Raw genomic sequence first — 22,354 nt, 5'->3', positions numbered from 1 at the left:
ATTCAAATCTTGAAAGAACACCTTTTTTAATAAAATTGGGATTGTCTGAAATAAGAATAATATTCTTGGCAGCACATTTGACTTAACTGTTGCTATTCTACCCAACAATGATAAATTTAATCCATTCCATCTTTTTATGTCTTTCTTAATCTCCATCATTAACTTTAGATAATTATTTTCCATCAACTCACTACATTTATCTGATACAGTAATTCCCAAATATTTAACTTTCTTTGTGATATTAATACCAAATTCCTGTAGTTGCTGTTTCTCTTGTTTTCTCATATTTTTCACTAATATTTTCGTTTTATCATAATTTATCCTCAATCCTGCCATTTTACCGTATTCTGTCAGATTCTCTATCAAATATTTTAAAGACTGGGTTGGATTCTCCAAGATAAAAGTGAGATCGTCTGCATAAGCTTGAATTTTAAATTCTTCATTTTGGACCTTCACTCCCACAATTCTTTCATCTCTTCTTACTATATTATTTAATATTTCCAGAGTTATAATAAACAGTAATGGAGATAGAGGGCATCCTTGTCTTGTTCCCTGCTGGATTTCTATCATTCTTGTTATGTCACCATTTATCTTTATTCTTGCCGTTTGTTTGGTATATATCTTCTCTATAACCCTTATAAACTTTGGCCCAAAGTTCATCTGGTACATTTGTTGAATCATAAAGTTCCAATTTACTCTATCAAATGCTTTATGCGCATCTACGAAAATTAATCCTAATTTTTTCTCTGAATGTGCCTCAAAATATTCTATTATATTAATAATAACTCTCACATTATCTTTTAAGTGTCGTTTTGGCAAGAAGCCCGTTTGATCTTGGTGTATTATTTGCAGCAGAACTCTCTTTAATCTTCCAGCCAATATTGATGCAAAAACCTTGTAGTCTGTATTCAAAAGAGAAATTGGCCTATAATTTCTAATTTCTTTCTTTTCTGTTCCTTGTTTATGTATTAACGTAATTAAAGCTTCTGTCCATGAATCTGGAATATTTCCTGTTTCCCATATATCATTAACCAGATTCTTAAATGGTAATTGTATCGTCTCTTCAAATAATTTATAATATTCTGCTGGAATGGCATCTGGTCCGGGAGATTTCTGATTTTTCTGTCTTTTGATTGCTTCTGATAGTTCTTGCATGGAAATTTTTTGATCTAAAATTAGTTTCTGTTCTGATGTCAATTTTAGCATATTGTTTTTTAATAAATAATCCATTTGCAGGTCCGGATCTACATTATATTTCTTGTATAATTGTTGAAAAAAATTTTCAATAATAAGTTTAACTTCTGAGGATTTGTATTTCTCAATTCCATTTTCATCTATCAAACTATTTATAAAGTTCCTCTGTCGTTCTTTTTTCAGTCTGTGTGCCAGCCATCTTCCAGGTTTATTAGCGTTTTCAAAATAATTCTGTTTAATTAATCTTAATTTTCTCTCCATTTCTTCCGTTTGTATGATTCTGATCTCATGTTGAAGTTTCTGTATATTCGCAACTAATTCCTCTCTAGATGGATTTTCTTGGAACTCCCGCTCTTTCTTCTTTAATTTTAAGGTTAGTTCTTTGATAAGTTGGATTTCCTTCCTTTTTTTCCTTACTGAAAATTTCATCATAATTCCTCTAAAGTACGCTTTACTTGTATCCCAAATAATTTGTGGTTTCATTTCTGGATGATTATTTATTTTAAAGAACCAGCTCATTTCTTCTTTAGCTAAGTTCACAAAATCTTTATCTTTCATATCAATAACATTCAATCTCCAGAGCCCTTTCCTCCGAGATCTATTAAATTTTAAACTAATTGGATTATGATCCGCGAAGGTATTTGGTAATATTTCTGCTTCAAATGCTTCAAATGTTCAAATGTTCAAATGCTTCAAATGCTTCAAATGTTATAGTATAACATCAAGAATGAAAATGAGAAACTTCTTGGAGACGGTGCAAAGAGATCAAGAGGAACAAGAACTATCAAAAGATGCAAGAAAGGATAACTATGATCGAGGAAAAATTAAAGCATCTCTAGAGGATACAACATCCTTAGAGAAAGAATCAGAAGTAGGATTGGACCACAGCATAGAAGATGAAGAAGCAGAAGGGGAAGAAGAAGATGAAGAGGAAGAGGAGCAGGATGATGAATCTGAAAAGAAAGAAACCATTAAAATTAAACAACAAAGATGTCAACCAAGAAGAGAAGTGAAAATAAAAAGGAAAAATATAGAATGATAGCTGCAGATACCCAACTTGAGATTTTATCCATAAATATTAATGGATTAAACACACCACGAAAGAGAAAAAGGATTTTTCATCAGTTAGAAAAAGAGCATAAAGATCTAATAGCAATTCAAGAAACACATATATTGAAAAAAGATTGGAAATTTTTACAAAATAAGAAGTTAGGTGAACTATTTTATACAGCAGAAACAAAAAGGAAGAAAAAAGGCTTAGCCTTATATGTTAAACCTTGGTTGAGTCCAAAATTGATTTATGCAGATGAAGATGCCAGAATATTGATAGTAGAAATCACATATGCTGAAAAGAAATTATTGGTGGTAAATATATATGCTCCTAATGACTCTCGTGAAAAATTTTTTGAAAAATTACATAGAAAATTGGCTACTCTAAATGAATTTGACTTGATATTGTTAGGTGATTTTAACTCAACGTTTGACATAAACCTAGACAGATCAGTTAAAAGGAAAAAAAAGGAGGTAATCTACCCAAATCTTTCTTACAAATGGCAGAAGAATTTAATTTGATTGATGCATGGAGAGTCCAAAATCCAGAGAAAAGGCAATATACTTATTTTTCGACACGACATAAAGTATGGTCAAGAATAGATATGTGTTGGATTACAGCAACAACAGAAGCATTTGGAATGGCTTCTAAGATGTAACTAGGCTGTGTGTTCTAAAGCCATTTTGAGATGTGATACTGTTGCACCATTGGGTTGTGTAAGGATGCAGTGATGAGAACAGCTATGCCAAGATATTTTTGTAGTCTTTGGGTAACTTCATAGCTTCAGGTATATGGTAGACTTACGTGTTCTTCTGCTAGATCAGGGGTGCCCAAACCCCGGCCCTGGGGCCACTTACGGCCCTCAAGGCCTCTCAGTGCGGCCCTCAGGGAGCACCCAGCCTCCAATGAGCCTCTGGCCCTCCAAAGATTTGTTGGAGCCCGCAGTGGCCCAACGCAACTGCTTTCAGCGTGAGGGCAACTGTTTGACCGCTCGTGTGAGCTGTGGGATGAGGGCTCCCTCCACTGCTTGCTGTTTCACATCTGTGATGCAGTAGCAGCAGCAAAGGAAAGATCAGCCTTGCTTTGTGCAAGGCCTTTTATAGGCCTTGAGCTATTGCAAGACCTTCATTCATTCATATAAGTTCATCTTTAATATATTCATTTATGTAAACATATGTAAATTTATTCAAATTTCAAATGTAAATTAATTCTCCCCCCCCCCCCCCGGCGCCCGACATAGTGTCAGAGAGTTGATGTGGCCCTCCTGCCAAAAACTTTGGACACCCCTGTGCTAGATCACCCAGTGCCATAAGAGACAATGGTCTATAAATGGCCTCTGATAGCAGTTTCATATGTTCAAGTAATCAAATGACAACTGTTGTTTACTACATAAGAAGCATGATATGTGAAATCAGTCTCTGACACATTTTAGAATACATTGCTTTCCTAAAGCATGGGAATATTTGACATAAGTTAATGCAACCTACTGTGATTCAAGCTCAAACAATTTTTTCAACCATTTCATTAAAACCTGATAACAAATAACAGCAAAATTTTCTTTGCTATAGTTGTATCTTAGAAGTTAAGTACAGATCATGGGTAGATAGGATGTTAACCTTATTTTTACTCTTGCAGGCTGGTCTTAGATATGTTCTCTTGCGAGTTGGGCCCAGTGAGTTGCCAACTCACTGACTTGACTTGTGAGTCATAATAGGCAGCAGTTATGACTTGGCCAGAGTCATTTGTAGAGTCATTTTGACTCAAGTCTGAGTGTTTATGAGAAACAAGTTGTGGCACAAGTCATGCAGACAAAACAGAGGTGATGACCGTGGTGTGTGTGTTCTCATTTGACACTGCCCTGATGTTCCCATCCTATCTGCAGTCAGCAATGTGTTGAAATTTTTCATTTAACCACCATTTTCATTTCACTGATACATAAACAAAGGCTATGTTGTAATTCAAGTGAGTGCAGCAATGCAGAAAAGCAATCGATTCCTTATGAACCCCAGCTATAACCCCCCTCCCCATTCACATCACAACTCTCAATTTCACCTTCAGAAGGCAAGGCACGAGGGGATGAACAGCGTGAGGGGACAAACAGCAGGCAGGAGGAAGAGTTGCCCACAGCAGCCAGGAAGCTTACAACCCAGTCCTTTGCAGCTCTACTCAGAAATCCCATTGTGGTCAATGGGGCTCCCTTCCTCTTCTTTCACCTCCCTCCTAGTTTGTCCACATCCTCTGCCCCGTCCCTGGGCTTGTATCTAGCCACTAGTTCCTATTGCAGTAACCCCTCCCCCCTTCATTGGGCTCTCCTTCTCCCCTCCCTCGTCCAGAAAAAACACCAGACCACCCATCATCCTGGAACCACCTACCCTTCTTCCATCATGTCTGTTGTTTCGTGCTTCTGAGTGCTGGCTTCCAGATTGCCCACAAGGTCTTTCAGGGTGACTCAAAAGCTGTGAAGAAAAAGCAAGCAAGCATACACAGACACAGAACCAAGTTGCAGGCACAAAAATAAGCAATATTTGCTTAGACTCAAGCAAAACTCAAGCAATTGAGTATTTGTGACTCAAGTATATATGAGTCATGACTCATTCCTGAGCTGCTGTCAAGAGTTTCAAGTCACATCAGTGACATCCATGATTTGAGTTGACGTGAGTCATGGAAAACACACATTTTTGGGACTCAGGTCATCAGGATTCAAGTTCCCACCCCTGGTTCTTTGGGATTTGTTCCCAAGTATGTATACTAAGAGTGGCAACCTTAATGACCTGGGCAGATAAAGCGTTGTCACTTGAAAAACTGGTTTGCAAATTGGAAGCCCACCTCATGAATGCCCAACTCTCTCTCTCTCTCTCTCTCTCTCTCTCTCTCTCTCTCTCTCTCTCTCTCTCTCTTTCCAGAATATTTTCTTCCTCGCTTCTCAGTGTTAACCATTACATTTCTGTTGACACAAACTAATTTCACTCATAGAGGTAGTTTGTAACTTATTTTAAACTATGTTTTCAGGCTTTGGTTAACAAGAGATCCATGGTTTGCATCAGCACTGACTTCTGTCAGTGTCAATGTGATACAAAACCATGGTGAACATTTGAAATGGGAATGAGAGAACCATGGAGGGGGAGCACATGGTCATGAAGTTCTTGCAAACTAGCTTGTCAGAAATTAGCAATATGTCTATGTTGGGCCAGTGACTTGCTCCATCTCTCAAATATGAAGAGAGTTGCTTTAAAATAAATGCTGCAGTATTCATTAATACATGTATTTTTAAGAATCTGTGAAAAAACAGTATCATCTTGCCTGAGATGCAAAGTTCATCTGTTGTAAGTCCAGCAGTTAAGTAAGGCAATATACACATTCTTATTTTAGCAAACAATATTTATAAGGTGAACTTGGATGACTCTCCTTAGAAGCTATAATTGCCAGTTATGCAATTTCAAATCACTCACTGTTACAAATATAGAGTAGTTAGATCCTTTGTGTATTTGCATAAGCAATAATCCTTTATCATGGGGGGAATTAGTGACACTGAAGCTTGTATGTAAAACTACTGCAGACATCCAAGGCATTTTGGTGAGCATTTCATTTCTTACCCAGTTTTATCAGCTGTGCCTCTAGGCTAGGTCTCTTGAACTCCTGTGTTTGGTAGTGGGATTCATGAACATTGATTTGGGGCGTTTTCAAGCTTCTTTGGTATGAGAAATGCTTGCTGTAGCAAAATATCCCAAGCTTCAGGAAGGCCGATGAAGGCATTAATTCTACACAGCAGATGCATTTTCTCAGATTAATTAATCTGAGAACACAATGCTGTGAATGTGTATGAGCTGTCTACATCAAAACATATGGTCCTTGTTCAGTTAACCAGACCACTTTCTATTTATTTATTTATTTATTTATTTATACATACATACATACATACATACATACATACATACATACATACATACATACATACATACATACTAGTATTTATACTAGTCAATTTATTATTGACTTGGTCAGTGTGGATATGACCACATAATTCCTAAATGTTAAAATCTAGAATAGCAATAGAATCTACCACAGAATAATAAAACTATATTTGTTTGCATGGCCAGTACCTTGTTTCTATCCTTACCAAATGTGTCAGGTGCTACAGTGTGGGAAAGTTCATTCTGCTTCGAAGTGTCTTAAGACAGTGGTGGGCAGCAGGTAACCCACCACATCTCCATCGCACTTTTTGTGCTGTCATCTAATGCTTTTCATTATATGAAGCTCTCAGCATTTTGAAAAGGAACCCCCAGTGGATTAAAAAGAAATGTTCTGGACATGTGGTTTAAGAGAAGAAAATGTAATGATAACCAGTGTTCCTTATAACTTTTTTCATTGGTGCATGGAACCTTCTAGTGGCATTCATAGTCCAGAGCACTTGGTGGTGATGTCATTGACATTGCCAACATCTCTGGAGGAGGAGATGTTGACCAGACTGGCAGGGGGAGGTTTCAAATTCTGCTGCTGCTTATAAAATCCAGCCCAAACAAACCTGAGCTCAGCAGCTGCTATCTATGGCTTCACATCCCCGACCTTCCGCAGTGCACACGCAGCTTATGTTCTAAGGATTGAGAAATCCAAATATAAATTCATGGGCACCAAACTCCATTTCACCTTTCTTGGAGCTGCCCCATGATTTTTAAATATTAACAGTTGGCAATATCAATACTCTTGGCATCCCTTGCTGACTTGAAGGTTTGGTATTGCTACATATAGGTGGCACCTTGGTATCTGTGGGGGATCCATTCTCAGACCCCTGTGGATACTGAAAATTGCAGATAAACAAATCTGCAGTTTTTGACTTCTTTCACTCTCTGAAGGGGACCAGAGTTGTGCTTTGAAGGGGACCGGAGTTGTGTGTGGAACTGGAGGACTTTCTGAAGCCTGCAGAGCCAGTGCACATCCGCCTGCTGCCTCTGTGCGCTTCAGACTGGCTCCTAGAGCCAGAAAAACGCGAATTCCGGTTTCCTGAGGGGAATAGGAAGTGATGTTTTAATGCCTTTTAAGGTATTCTGGGGCCCAGGGAAGCCAGAGGGAAGCCAAAGCATTTTTCTAAGAGCCAGTCTAAAGCCCACAGAGACAGCAGACGGATGCTTTCTGGCTCTGCAGGTTTCAGAAAACCCTCCAGAGGGGACTAGAGCAGAGTTCTGGTCCAACTCTAGAGGGTTCAGATGGAGCTGAGTCTGGCCCAACATAGGTCTGGAGGACCCATATTGAGACAGATCCACGGATGTAAAATCTGTAGATAATCAGGCTATGCCTGTATTTTCTTTCCATCTCGGAAACCCCAACTGCAATATTTTAATAATAATAATAATTCTAATGTGCTTTGGGATTTCAGAGGATCTTGAAGCTTGTCCTGGAGAAATCCTGTTTGCTCTGTGTGAAAAAATACCTGTACTTGAGAGAATTTTTAGGGAAGGGGCTACAGCTGATTTGTAGAGTCATTGTTTTGCAAACGGAAGATTCCAGGTTTGATTCTAAGCATTATCTGTGAATGCTTTCCTAGCTAGGTACACCTTTTATAGCAGGTGCTAGGAAAGACCACTGTCTGGAACTTTAGAGAGCTGCATCTCATCAGCATAGATTCTATTGTAGATTATAATAATAGTCCAACGCAATATAAAGCAGCTTAATATAATTTTAAGTTAATGCTTTAAAGGCCTCGGTGAAATGTAAAGAGTATCTTGAGTTTAAATCATACATCTGAGACATTCTTCAGCACTTTTATTACAAGAGTTAGAAAGATTTCGCTTTAAAGCTATTCACCATTTGATTTAGAAACTAGCACTTTGGTCAGAATTTACTTTTGTGGTGTGCATTTTTCATTCAGGTCGAGCTTTACCATTAACCTGCCAAGTCAAAAGATCTCTTTTTTGGCTATTAAATTCTATTTGTTTATTATGTTCTACAGTATTTCACAAGATTATGGGTATTCCTCAGGTTTTGCTTCCTGGATGGGTTGTTTTTCTCCTTGTTGGGTTCAGGATACTTTTGAACATGATTGCAGACAGAAGAGTATCTTCTCAAACTTTAGTGAAAGACATTTCACAGATGTTAATTTTTATGTATCCAGGCATTGACTGAATTTAGCATGTGTTGGCAGCACGCAATTTAAAATTTACATCATGACAGATCTGAGCCTTCTGCAATTTCATTGCCACTAGCCTGACAGATGCATTTTAAAGATAGTCCTATATTTTACTAGGAACAATAAATGATCAGACTGATTTAGGCAGGTCTCTGGAATTTCCTTGAAGAAACATCAGGCAATCCTGATTATTTAAATTGGTATTGGTGGCTGCCTCTTACTTGGCATTTGCCCATAAGCAATCTTGCTTATATTATATTTTCTCTACAATGCAACAGCTTTTTCACATTGGTGGACTTCTGGAGTCCTTCGCTATTCGTCCAGTAATGTGATATTTAACGATCTCAAATGAAATGAAAGTAACATGCACAAACTGCCTTTCCTCTATTCTCAGTGCTTTGTTTTATTTCTGTGTTCATAGTTTGCCCAAAGCAAGCATCTGAAGAAATGTCTTCCATTCGGGACTCAAGCCTTACGAATGCACCAATGCAAAGTAAGCTAGTGTCTTCCTTTCAGCAACACACCAAAAAGGCACTTAAACAGGTAAGCTGATATTGGCAATCAGATGAATGTCTGTTGGTGGCTTGTTTAAGCTACAAAATCTTTTCAAAAAAGGTCATTCAGACTTTAAGGTATTTTATAAGTTAGTGCCAACCTCTTTGTGGTGGTGTCATGTTCAAGCAGTTAAGTGCGTCTTTCTGTGACATAAAACATGCTACTAAATTCCACCATAGCTGGCATCTGAATTGGAATTGCCAATGTTTGCAATGAAAATATTTTTGGAGTGGAACCAGGACCCACCCAATCTGAAAATAACTACAGGTTCTGTGAACAGTAAGGGTGTCTGTGTTGTACTAAATCTCTTTCTCATATGCTTGTAGGCTTCTGATGTAGCAAAGATCATGTGAGGTGGCATCCTAATATACTCCTAGGGATGTCCCCAGGACATGCCACTACACATCAGTGCCACATATGAAGGCATCAGATTAGCAAGGGGTCAGTGAATATCCCCTCATTATTTCTGGGGCTTGGAGAATTTCATAAACTACACTGAGTGGAGTGGAACCACTTGGCTGTGCTTACTCCTATTTGGCATTGATGTGCCAGATGAACTCTGATAAGGTTGGGATCTGGAAGCTGACGCAGTACTAGTTATGCCATTGCACAGGACAGGAATGACGCTAGGGGTTGGCAAGGTAGGGTGCTGGCTGAGAGTCCATTCGAATCAAAAGGCTCACAACCCAACCCTGGTTGGGTTGACCCTTGAACCCTCAGCACTGGTGATAGCACCCAATATTCCATCAGGAACTGGTAGGTGTTGCCAATGGGCTCAGTGCAAGGGCCCCCAACAGTGTGGTGCCATCACTCTTCCTTTGCCTTATCCTGTGCACCTCAGCCATAAAATTTCAGGTGATAAACCATTATGGCTTTATGACAGTATTTTGCATGTTGTATTATAGTGATTCTCCTGAAGACAGCACAAGCAGAAAAAGCAACAGGCTGGAGAGCACATGGGTGGCTGAGGATCCTTACCAACTCAGACATAACAGTGGAAAAGGCTCAGGAAGATGCTTGTACCATCTCTAGTTGGAATCTGTACTTCTAAATAATCTGGTCCTGCCTCTCTCACTTTGAGATCATGTGTTAGGAGAACAAAAAATTGAAACAAAGATAAAGAACTTAATATATATTGAGAGGAAGTACAAGGTTTGGTAGAAGACAAAATGAGCAAAGTCAATTGATGGAGAAATCTGTAAACACAACTATAAGGCACCTTGTTAACATGTAAAATAAAGGAGGATATTAGTGCATATAAATAGTGCATATGGGAAGGCAATCAATGAAAAGTTATTCATTTTTTAAAAAATTATAGTTATCTAAACTATTGCAGATCTCATCCATGTCTTTGTTTTCCATGAATACAATATTTAACATTTAAGTTGATGTGTTGTGTTTTTTTGCCTAAAGAGGTTCTCCCACCCTTTTTCCTCTTGCACTCCAAGTATTCATTACTAACAGATGCAGGCAGCAGGATTTGATTTAATACAGAACTGTAAATCCTATCTGATATGTGAATGAACTTTAAGCAGCAATTTTTGTTCAGAAAATTGCTGTTGGGAGTTAGTTCTCCTACTGTATATCTACTCTTCAGACTTTCTATTGCTTTTATAGACATATAATGTGCTTCCATTCCACTACAAATAGCCTACAGTGCCTCTGAATACACAGAGATGTTAAGCAATTGTATGTGACACTCACCACCTGATATTAACTTACAGGATCTGTTCTGCAATAACAGGAGCTGAACCTTTAACATGTTTTGAGAATAAACTGCTTACACTGTAGAGCACCAGAAGCAATGTGGGCTTGGCTGTATTTTTATTTTAGCTTTAACACAGCTATTCTGTGCATTATATCTTGAAAGAATTCAGAAATCTTTTCCATTCAGTATGTTAAGCAAAGGCAAACTATTACAGTATTTTGCACTGCTCCTAGTGTACTTACTTTTTACGGATATTGTCCAGGAGGAATAATGGTAGTGAGACAAAGGTCACAATCCTACCCTGCACTGGAAGAGGCAAGCCAAGAGGCTTGCGTTGTATCCAGTGCAGGATAGGGGCCCAAAACGGCTCAACCAGAGGCAAGGGGAAACTTTTCCCCTTACCTGTGGGTAAGACACCCTTGCCCCTATGGGTCTCCTCGGACTTGCACCACTTCCTGAGGTGGCACAGGTCTAACGAGAGCTCCCCGGGAATGGGGGTTGGGATCCGGCATAACTGTGGGTCCCAGCCCTGTCTCCCCTGCTCACCCTCCCCCCTTGCATCAGCCTTGCATCAGCCCAGCCTCTCTGTACCAGCATGGCTTACTCCTGAGGAGATGCAAACATGTTTTGCGACCAGTGGTATCGCTAGGCTGGTGTGACTGGTTCAGGCTGCACCATGTGACAGGCTGGGAGGGGGTGATGCGCCGCCAACCAGCCCTCCCACCAGTCGTGCACTTAGGAAGCACACGATTCCACAGGAGCCTCAAGTTGAGCTCGGAGGCTCCAAGCAGGAGCATCACTCCCTCCCACCACTGGGAGGGGGTGACACCTTCTGCCTTCGTAGGAAGTGCGTGACATGACAGGAGTCTCCAGCAAGTTCGAAGACTCCTGCCCTTCTGAACAAAGGAGTAGAGGAAGGTCTAGGCACCATGCAAGCCTCGTGTATACGGGCAACGCCACAGGAACCTCTGGCCCCTCATAAGGAAAGGCAGGAGCCTCTGAACTCGACGGGGGGCTTCTGTCATGTTGCACACTTTCTAAGCAAGCAGGAGGGTGGGTGGGCGCTGCATCACCCCCCCAGCACAGGTGACGCGGCACCTGTGCACCCTCCTGCCTGTTTAGAAAGTGTGCGATGTGATAGGAGCTTGTGGGCTCCGGAGTCTTTTAGACGACCGGAGTCACCTTCTCCTGGGGTGCTGCTGCTCCGCATGGTTTCCTCTCAGTGTGCCCATTAGCCGCTTCCCTGTCTCCGCCGCTCCCCCCTCACTTGGCCAGAAAGGGGTGATTCTGCCTAGAGGGAGGGAAAGACCAACGTGGCAGCAGCGAGGCACAAGCCCGCACCACCCAGCTTCAGCCTTTGGAGGCTTGGGATGCTCTGCTCTGGCTGCAACCAGGTGCTATCCTGCCACATTCCCCAGTGGGAGCATGCACACCCCAGTGGGAGCATGCACACTCTCTGGCCAGGCCACCCTGGACCAGCCACGCACCCATCCCCACCAGCGCAGCAGGAAGGCAGGTAACAGCAGTCGCTCTCCCTGGAGGCAGCTGTAGCTCCAAGACAGGCTAGGGTTGGAGGCTGGAAGAGGAGGAGGAAGGATGCAAGAAGGTCTGCCTGCGTGGCTCTGGGTGACACACAGCCCTATGCATGCCTTCTCTGAAGTACCGTAGATACCGGACCATAAGTCGATCTCACAGATAAGTCGAGGGCAGGTTATGGGCCCCAAATCATGGAATTTTCTATGACCCTTGGATAAGTCAGTGGTTAAACTTAGGGGGGGGGGGGTCTGACTATAATTTTGTTTGATTTTACCTGAAGCCAGATCCTGAAAAATAATCTTCTAGTAATTGTTACCTAAAGACTGTACAGTTTCTAATTTATTAAAAATACAATAAAAGATCATAAGATGCATTTTTGTTCATTAACTTGTAAAATTCTGGTCTTCACAACTTTTGTGTAAACACTGTCAGAATAAGTGCCTGTAAACAACATACCAGTGGAACCATCAATCAAATCCTTCTTTAAGGTACCTGGTGTGTGAAGCCAGAGGCTCTAATATAGCATGCAACATAAAACATATAATTGGGAGTGTGCAGTTCAGTTCACAGCAGGGAGACAAGCAACAAGGACTGAGCTGCGCACAGTTGCAACCCTCTTTACTCAGAAGCAGACCCAGTGCTTTCCATGGTGTTATTCTTAAGCAATGGTGCATTGTACCATGGGACTTTGTTTCAGAGGGAAATGAGGATCACATCCTGGGGTCTTAAAAACCAGAACCCTAAACTGCGGGGGGGGGGGGGGTTTGAAATTCTTTGCAAATGACTTGCTAGGAATGTTCTGAGGCAGCAGCAAAAAAAAAGAAAAGGAGGCATTTCCCTTCTTCAAACTGGAAGGGAGACAAAGGGGCTTCTGGGAATTGTGGGGAGGCTTTGTGGGAATATGTGTTGCATTCCATAGCAGCTGTCCATACAGACTACAACTCCCAGAAGCACCTTCACTTCTCTTCCTGTCTGGAGAAGAGGCTAAAATAGCTGCCTCTGAATACCATAATTGCTGGTAAAAATTCTCCTTTTTCTCCACCTGCTTCCTGCTTCTCAGCCCATTTCCAGGCCCCCCTCCCCCACTTCACCAGACAGCTGCTGAGCTTCCATAAGCTTCCCAGAAGCTCCCAGAGGATCCTGCACCATCCACTGCATTGATCCAGGTATAATTCGACCCAGGCTTTTTTAAGGCATAATTTTTTGACCTATATGTGAGTATATGCTGTAAGTCCCATTATAGGCAATGGGGCTTACTCTCAGGTAAGTGCGAATAGGATTGCAGCCAAAGGCAGTATTGCAGGGCATGCTGCTAGCCCAGGAAGGGGTTTGTGTGTCTCCCCCCAAGCCTTCCAGTGGGAGCCTCTCCCTCCAGACACTGGGGGTCACTTGGGTAGGGGTTGAGAGCTCAGGAACACAGCCATGCAGTGCCCTGCAAGCCTCCTCAGAAGTCAGCCCCATTCTGTAGAATGACTCCCAGCAGATGAGTGTGTAGCATAGGGTGGCAGTCTTTATGTCCGAGGCTGCTATCCTAGACACACTTACTTACCTGGGAGTAAAGCTCAGTAAACTCTGTGGGACTTACTTCTGAATAGATGTGTTCAGGATGCTGCTGTCCTTTCCCTTGCTAGGAACAAGCACTATCACTGAACAGAGTGGGAATAATACCATCATGTTATATATCATTTGATGTGTAATTTCATGCAGAATGCAATAAAACTAACCACATCGAAATATCTCTATTCTATCAAAAGTTATAGCTAGAAAAACCAGCAGAGGCAGGGTGATTGATCATGCATTACCATGCCAGCTGCCCAGGGTGTTGCCTCGCCCACTGCATGGGAGGAGGTCCATCATGGGGGTGACATGCTGGCCACCCATACCATGTGACGCAAACCCTCGTGATGCCACTGTTTACGGCACATTTGTGACCCTCTTGGGCCGGCACAAGGGACTTGCATCGGCCCAATTGAAGGGTGGGATTGCGTCCCAAATAATTTAAACTTAATGGACCTTATACGAGTAGACAAAAGAAAGATGGGTATAGTACGAAACAGTTAATGTCTGGCACCCACCTCCCTGCTCTCTGTTTCGTCATTTTAACTGAAAAACTGGGGAAAAGGTAATCCCTGAGCTGGAAAGCCCAAAACTGGAAAGCCCAGGAAAAAGGAAACTTCATTCAGAAAACTTCCCTCCCAGGATAACTGGGAGCCCCATATCTTGTGAAGGAGTTCTTTAAAAGCAAATAGTAGCAGAAGATGAATGGATCTATGAATAATGGCAACCCAGTCTTTTTCAAATGAACTCACGCTAGGCAGGTGACATACTAAAAATACTTTAAAAAGCTATAGAACAGTTGTTCCCAAACTCCTACAGGGTTGTTGGGAACCAGGTAAGTGTTTGCATGGGCAGGGAGAGCGAAGGAGAGGGGATCAGTGATGGCGCCGCAGTTATTATTGCGCTGCCACTGCCAAGGGGATTTTTGACTTACCTGAAGGGCAGCACTGGTCTCTTGCAGGGTCCTGGAGGTTCTCAGCCCCCTCTGATCTCTTCTGCAGCTGTAGTAAAAAGCCTTTATCTCCTATCTAAAACTACTTCCGGTTTTTCCTAGAAACTAGAAGTAGCATTAGCTCAGAGATAAGGGCATTTTACAGCAGCTGTGAAGGAAATCGGAAGGAGCTGTAAACCTCTAAGACCCTACAGGAGGCCCATGCTGCCCCCCAAGTAAGTAAAAAAGCCCCTTGGTGGCAGCAGCACAACAATCGCTGTAGCACTGTTCCTGCCATTGGAGCAGGGCCACTCACTTTAAGGGGAATTGCCAAGCTTCCAGTTCCCCTTGTGGGTTGCAACCCACCAGTTTGGGAGTGGGTGTGGTGTGCAAAGCCCACAGAGGATGTAGTGCAGTGAACAGCTGGCACCCGAAGCAATCCAAGATAGCGAAGAGAACGAATGGAAACATGAGCCAGGCAGATGTCCACCAGCAAGCCATATTTACATATGATACAAGCAACCAGTGTCACCAGCAGCGAAACAGCAAACACAGTTCTTCAGATACACCAACACAGATTTACACTGTTCCAAACTCCTTCCAACAACCCACAAAGGTAGGCTCTAGCAGCTTCCCTTTTATACCTCCCCTGACCAATTGGGTAAGGTATGACCTCAACCCCATTATCTCATCTTCTTATGACTTGGTTACATCATCCTCCCAGGATGCATAAGAACATAAGAACAGCCCCACTGGATCAGGCCATAGGCCCATCTAGTCCAGCTTCCTGTATCTCACAGCGGCCCACCAAATGCCCCAGGGAGCACACCAGATAACAGATGCACCAGCCCTTCTCCCATGGACTTGCATTGGGGCTGCAAAGTCACTGTGACTCAGCATATTTGTACAGTCACCATTGGTCAGTCCAGGTTTACATGGTACGCTTTCCTTTTGCCTTACTTTAGCCTTGGGCTTACATCCAGATGCAGGCCTTGCCATGCTCAGGCAGCAAATTTCTCCTGGTTGCGCCAAAATATCCTGACACTGCTGCTATAGAATATCAAAGCAATGTATGGAAAATACAAGGATAAAAAGCAAGGCATTGGTAGGAGGAGAAAAACTGGGGCAGGGGAGGCGGCAAAGATTAACAAGCATATTAAAACGCAAGTGACAAAACCTGACGTGACTTCCTATGTCCTTTCCCTATCCCACCTATTCACACTATTCCAGGTCCTTGCACCTTCTCTTAGTAAGGGGGGCAGGTGAGTCCCTGCGAAGCCTCAAATGCTGCCAACATTGGACCTTGACAAATGTGCAGAGGGGGTATGCGATCCTCATTTTTATAATCTTTATTAACCTGTGTGTCATCTGTGGATTGGATACTGATGGGTCTTCTGAGCCCCTGAATGTCCTGGTCCTTGAAGACAGATGAATGTCACAGTATAGTGAACTAGTTTCAAACTATGTCTTTCATTTACTGGTCAGTTGCAGAACACAATCGCAAGTGGGAAACATGACTACTGTCTTGTTATGACAGTAATCTCTTCAGGAAACTAAAGCATCAAAGAAGCCTTTGAGGTGCTGAAAAGTTTCAAAAAATGTGAAAAATAAAGGAAAACCAAGAATTTCACCACCTCTTTAATGGTAGATCCGTTCCCAAATTACTGATAAAGTCTTGGGCTTAGACTTCAGTGAGTGGCTTTGAGCTGGTCTCTCATCCTACCTAATTGACAGAATTGTGCCAGGATATATGACATCAACACTGGAAGGAAGAGCACTGGATTGGGGGTGTCTGTGTCTGTGTGTGTGTGTGTGTGTGTGTGTGTGTGTGTGTGTGTGTGCTGCATCTTGTGATGGGAGAATAGTAAGGGAGGCCCCTTCACAAGGTAAGGGAACATTTGTTCCCTTGCTTTGGGGCTGCACTAGCACTGGAAAGTTGGATAGGATTGGGCCTTTAGTGTCTGGACATGTGGTAGACCAGAGCTGTTGGTTCTGACATTAGGTGATGGGGCCAGCAGAATACAGGCATGGAATGGGCTCCTACAATATGTAAAAATAAACACTCAATGTTAAAATTGATTGCTGTCTTCCCATAGTCTTGAAACTGTTTTGGGAATAAAATGAATAGAATTTTCTAAACTGAGGAACCCATCAGTGTATATCCTTAAAGAACCTCTCATTATAGTGTTTAATCAAGGGAAGAGAATGAAATGTTAGAGCAATCATAGTGATTTAAGAACTGCCTTCTCAAGATCAGCTGCTGAGTGCTTTCCTTGAAAGCTTTACAATTGCAACAAGATAGGAAATTTTCCAAGTATTATTTTCTTACTGTACCTCAATAAGCCAAGAGGTGGATGGCAAATACTAGTGATTCATTGAACATATTTCCTGGCACTCTATCCTTGCTAAAGGTCCAGAAGGAAAAGGCATGCAAGGAGGCCCATCTTTAGAGACATATGTATTTGTTAAGATCTTCATTTATTTATTTAATTGATTTTTATCTTGCCTTTCCCTTCAGGAGACACCCAAGGCAGCTTACAAATAAATGGCATCACACCATAAATACAAAATATTATAAATTACCAATATAAAAAATAACATAATGGAATAATAAAATCAATACAAACAACTCAATGCAGATCCTGCACAAAACTCACACAAACATATAAAGCAGTAAGGTGTTAAAAAATTCAGAGTATTAACATAAAATCTTCAATTAGCAAAGAGCAGCATAAAAATGTATATTAAATAAGGGTAAGTGCAAGATAAAAACAGCTATAGAAGGTTAATAATGAAAGTGGGACTCATTAAAGAGCAGACATAACCACGGTCCATCTTATTAACCATCCTCACTACATTGAAAAATATATCCGAAATAAAAACTTTTCAATTCCCACTGAAACATCTTTAGGAAAGGAGGCAGCTCTCAAATCAAATGTCGAGGAAGAGAGTTTCATAACAGTGGTGCTACAACAGAGAAGACTCTACTTTTTGCAACTGCCCCCCAACCTCCATCAGAGGAAGCACTTGCAAAAGGGCCATCTCATATGACCTTAGGGGGTGGGCTGTATGGAAGCAGATGGTTCTTCAGGTATCTCAGTCCCAGCCCCTTAAATTGTGCCTGTAAATGAATTGGCAGCTATGAAACAAATTGGCAGTTTGATAGTCAAACTGCCAAGTCTCGGTGACCACTTGAGCTAGTCTTCAAGGGGAGCCCCATATAGATCATATTTCAGTAATGTAACCAAGATGTCACCAAGGTACACACCTCTATGGCAGATCTGACTGGCTCAGGTATGGCCGCAGCTAACGTACCCAGTCAAAGCTGGGCTAACCTTCAAACCCCCCCCCCAGCTATAACTTTCTAATGTTGCAGAATTCCTTATGCAATGCTGATATTATAAAGGTGTGTTACATGTATTGTGTTCAGTTTCAAAAATGGCCATGTCACCCTACCTCTAGGATTTCATATCCCACAACATAACTCCTCTAGCTCCCTCAAATGACTCTTTCATATAGCCTTCGCTGCCCCTTGTTCTTGAAATTTTCTCAGAATACCTGCATGATGCTTCCTCACTTGCCTCCTTTAAATCCCTTCTTATGTTATGTAACCACTTTTTAAACCTTTTTATTTTTAAAGGTTAGCACACTAAGCACATGGTTTATTAGTTCAGTATTGGTTCAGGTATTTAAACACCATGGGATCAGGCAGGGATGGGAACAGTGTGTAGGAGCGTGTAGCACTCTCCTACACGCTATACGCTCCTACATGTAGCATAGGATAAGTTGCCACTTGGGTGGTATTGTCCAAACTGGTCTAAAATTTCAAATTAGAGGGACAACAGCGTGGGGGCAAGCCTTCTTTGCAGTGGTACCACAATTATGGAATTCTCTTCTGAAGGAATTAAGAACTACCTCCTCCCTCATAGCTTTTCGTCAAGGGCTCAAAACATGCCTGTTTCGTAGAGCAGTGTTTCTCAAACTGGTTTGGACCAGGTAGGTGCGTTGTGACCCAATTTCAGGTGAGTCCCCATTCATTTCAGTATTTTAGTTTTAATATATTAGACAATGCTACCATGGTGTGTGACTGCTTTTGGGGAAATGTTACAGACCTGTACTTTTAACAAGCTACTATGTATAGTCTTTTAACAATGATAGTAAATGGGACTTACTCCTGGGTAAGTGTGGGTAGGATTGCAGCCTAGGATTGTTAAAATTTTTTCCTGCTTGATGATATCGCTTCCGGTCATGACATCACTTCAGGTGGGTTCTGACAGATTTTCATTCTAAAAAGTGGGTCCCTGTGCTAAATGTGTGAGAACCACTGTCATAGGGCATTTGATTGATCAGTGAGTTTTTTCCCTTAGCGCCTCTGTAACAGTGAAGTGCTTGACTGCTTCCTTCTGGACCAAATTGTTACCTCTTCCTTATGCCTTTTTGGTGCATGTCTCTTTTTTGGGTTTTCTTTTTTGTTCTGTTTTAATTGATTTTGGTTATCTTTTTATACATTATACATTTTATTATGTAGCTTTGCCTTGGGCATTTGCTTCATCATGGGAAAGGTGAGATATAAATTTTTCAAATAAATAAGTGGTGTTGCAAACTCTGGTTTGTGTTAACTATGGTCTAGCGCAGTGGTTCCCAAACTTTGAGCCGTGGCTCTTTGCAAAAAAACACACTACCCTATACAATGTATAGGATTGTAGTCCTAATGGAGAGCCTTGGCCAACGGCCCAGTAGGTCAAGGGAGCTGCTTGTCAAAAAAGTTTGGGAACTGCTGATTTAGTGATACTTCAGTTGGCAAATGGTTGGATGACTGTTGCTTTGCTTCTGAAAGTCACTGTGTGTAGAAACAACTGAAGAACAGATAGAAAATGGAAGTAGACAAGCTGCTCTAAACCATGATTAGCCTGTACATCTGGAGGCTTAAACTGTGGTTTTGGTTGTAAATTATAGTTAATGCAGATCATGGTTTGATGTGATGGACTCTTACCTGAGTCCATGTGCTTATTGTACCTTGACTTGATATATGTGGACTGGTACAAAAGTGCCACATTTGCCAGATGTCTAGTACAAATGCTGTTCACTCTTTCCTCTTCACCAGAAAACGTGCTATCTAACCTATTTACTGATTGATCATTCAACATATGTGTTAACTAGAGAAACTAGATGGTAGTTCTCTGGTGTTCTGCACCACTTACTTAGCAACGTTGGTTTCAGAAAAATGTTGTTTTGATTCTAAACTTGCTTTACTGTTGAAATAACAAACAGCGGTGCCATTAAAAGCAGCAGGGTGCAATCTGCTTCCTAGTTAGCTTGTTTGCTTTTGTGCTGTGGTAGAAGAGAGATAATATTTCCCCACAGGACATTTTTCAATTGACCACATTAACAGCTTAATACTAAAATCATTTTTTCATGAGAGAACGCCTGTCCTTTTTAAAACTGGAAAGAAAAAGAAAAAACTCAGCTGAAGTTGATATATTTTGCCTTTCTTGTTCTCATTGATGTGAAAGTTGGCATGATGATTTAAGCCACACATCCAAGCTTATGCATGCATTTTCTTTGTGCTGTTGGAAAGCAACCAACAAATGATTTTTTATTAAGATAAGAGGAATTTGTAGCTGTGAATTATGTCTTTTTCTGAAAGAAAGCTTAAAGAAAATACACATAAAATGGTTATGTAATTCCTTTACAATTGTAGTACTGCGTGTCTTCGGAACATGTATTTGTAGTTAATAAAAATTTGTAGTTCAGTGGAAATGAGTAATATTACTAAAATTTTGGACTGCTTGTTGAGAGACACTGGAAATACATCAGCCTGTGCATCCAAACTTAGAACCATTCTGTATAATACAGAGAGTGAAATTGAAGATTGAGACGGTTGAATTTTAGACGGTACCATTTCAAGCTATCGGGGGAGGAGGGGCATATTACCTTCTAACAAGCTCCATTCAGATGGTAGACTGGCACATCATAATGAAGGCTATACTGAGCCATTTCCTGGATTAGTGATTGTAGGGGAGTGTTGCCCTATCCCATACAGTGTTGCCTTTATTTTCTTGGAGGGAAAATACTAGTGTGGGAAGGAATCATAGCATAGGCTGGGACCCCTTTTTGTGAGCCCAAGCAGGAGAGGCTGAGGAAGGAAAATGAGGGTGAAGTCATGTGGTAAAGCAGTTGTAAAAGACTGTAGAGCAGGTTTATGGGTAGAAATAGCATTTGGAACCTTTCCCTTGAATTAGCATATCTGGATAATGCTACAACTCCCAGACATTTCATTGCTGTAAAGTATCAGCCAATGGCCTTCAAATCTCATCCAGGTTAAACAAACTCATCTTATTTACTTGGGATATGATCTTTCTGTAGGGAAGAGAATTTTATGAAATGTATTTAAGGATGCAGTGCTCTAGTAATTTTGTAGGTCAGCATGTTTTATTACTGTGTTAAATAAAATGCTTGTAGCCTTTCAGACTCACACAGCTTTTATGCTTAGTACTTTGATTCTTTGCTACAGGAAATATGTTGTAGGACGTTTTAAGGGATGAATGGGAATTTAATTCATTTTCAGGCTTGAATTAATGTTAGCTGAGTCCCTTGGACATAAGGGATGAATTGATGGTGAAACAGGTATTTGTTTTAGTTGAGGTTATATGAGGAAGATATTGTTTTGCTTTTTTGTGATGTAGGTATTCTGTTGGAAATTCTAGATTCTTTTCTGATCCATACTGCTTAAAATTTTCAAGGTTAGGCTTTCCGCGTGTAGAGTCTATGAAGTTATTTATAGACGTTAACTTTCCAAATCATACATGACAAGTGCAGATCACTGTTTGATTAATAATGATTAAGTCTGTAATCCTATACACACTTATCTGGGACTAAGTTCCATTGAAATAATGGGGTTTAATTCTAAGTAGACAGACATAGGATTGTGCTGTGAGTTGATGGAAATTTGACTGATTTTTGTGGTATTGTTTGTGTCAAATGGAACTGTATATATTTTATTGCTATCCGTATGTGATGTCAAGTGGATACTAGTGAGTATCAAATAAAACAGAAGCATTGCCCTGCCTGCAGATGCAAATGTTCAGATGGTGTATTTTGCAAGCATAATACTTTATTACTTCACATTGTAGCATTTCCAAACACCAACAGTCACTACAACTGTTCTTGTTATCTGGTCTTTACAACTGGATAATGTATTGTTTGTTTCATGAATTTGGTGGTAGGGATGTGTATCAGAACTGGCATTATTTTTGTGCATAATCTGTTACTGATAGTGGGCGAAGGAGCTGTTTTATAACTAAATAGCACTGTTACCCTGACAGATTCTTGAGTTATTCCGCTAATGGTTTTCCACCATTCTGTTCTTCCCCTCTGTGCTTTGGGTCTTATTAGTTAAACATCAACAGTAGGACCTTTCCTCTTACTGCATGACTTCTCATGACTTCTTTGTCCCGCCTTCGTTTCCTAGTGTTATTGGTATCTATGTATATCAATACCACTGACTCTTCCCCCGCACTGTTTAGAACACTATCTGGGTAGTTAGGCCTCCATCACATCAGATCCATCAAGAAGAGCACTATCCTGATAACACGTGAGGTTTATAAGATATGCAATGGCTGGTTTATGGCTTCTTATCCAGCAAAATTCATTTCTGTGACCTGATTATACATAAATATTGTTTTAAAAGTGAGCACCCAG

The 22,354-nt window shown here is 41.0% G+C and overlaps 1 protein-coding gene across 1 annotated transcript in view; it reads left to right on the top strand.

The window, feature by feature from the left end:
* The window catches only part of ASXL3 (ASXL transcriptional regulator 3), a 131,975-nt gene that overhangs the window by 80,515 nt on the left and 29,106 nt on the right, over nt 1-22,354 (top strand). The window contains exon 5 of the mRNA XM_066625327.1: nt 8,788-8,909. Within this exon, the coding sequence (XP_066481424.1) occupies nt 8,788-8,909 (122 nt within the window). The remainder of the gene's footprint in view (nt 1-8,787; nt 8,910-22,354) is intronic.

This window comes from Tiliqua scincoides, chromosome 4 (assembly GCF_035046505.1).
Source record: "Tiliqua scincoides isolate rTilSci1 chromosome 4, rTilSci1.hap2, whole genome shotgun sequence".
In the NCBI taxonomy this organism is placed as follows: domain Eukaryota; kingdom Metazoa; phylum Chordata; class Lepidosauria; order Squamata; family Scincidae; genus Tiliqua; species Tiliqua scincoides.
The sequence above is the reverse complement of the archived record's forward strand: the minus strand, read 5'-3'. Positions and strand labels throughout refer to the sequence as shown.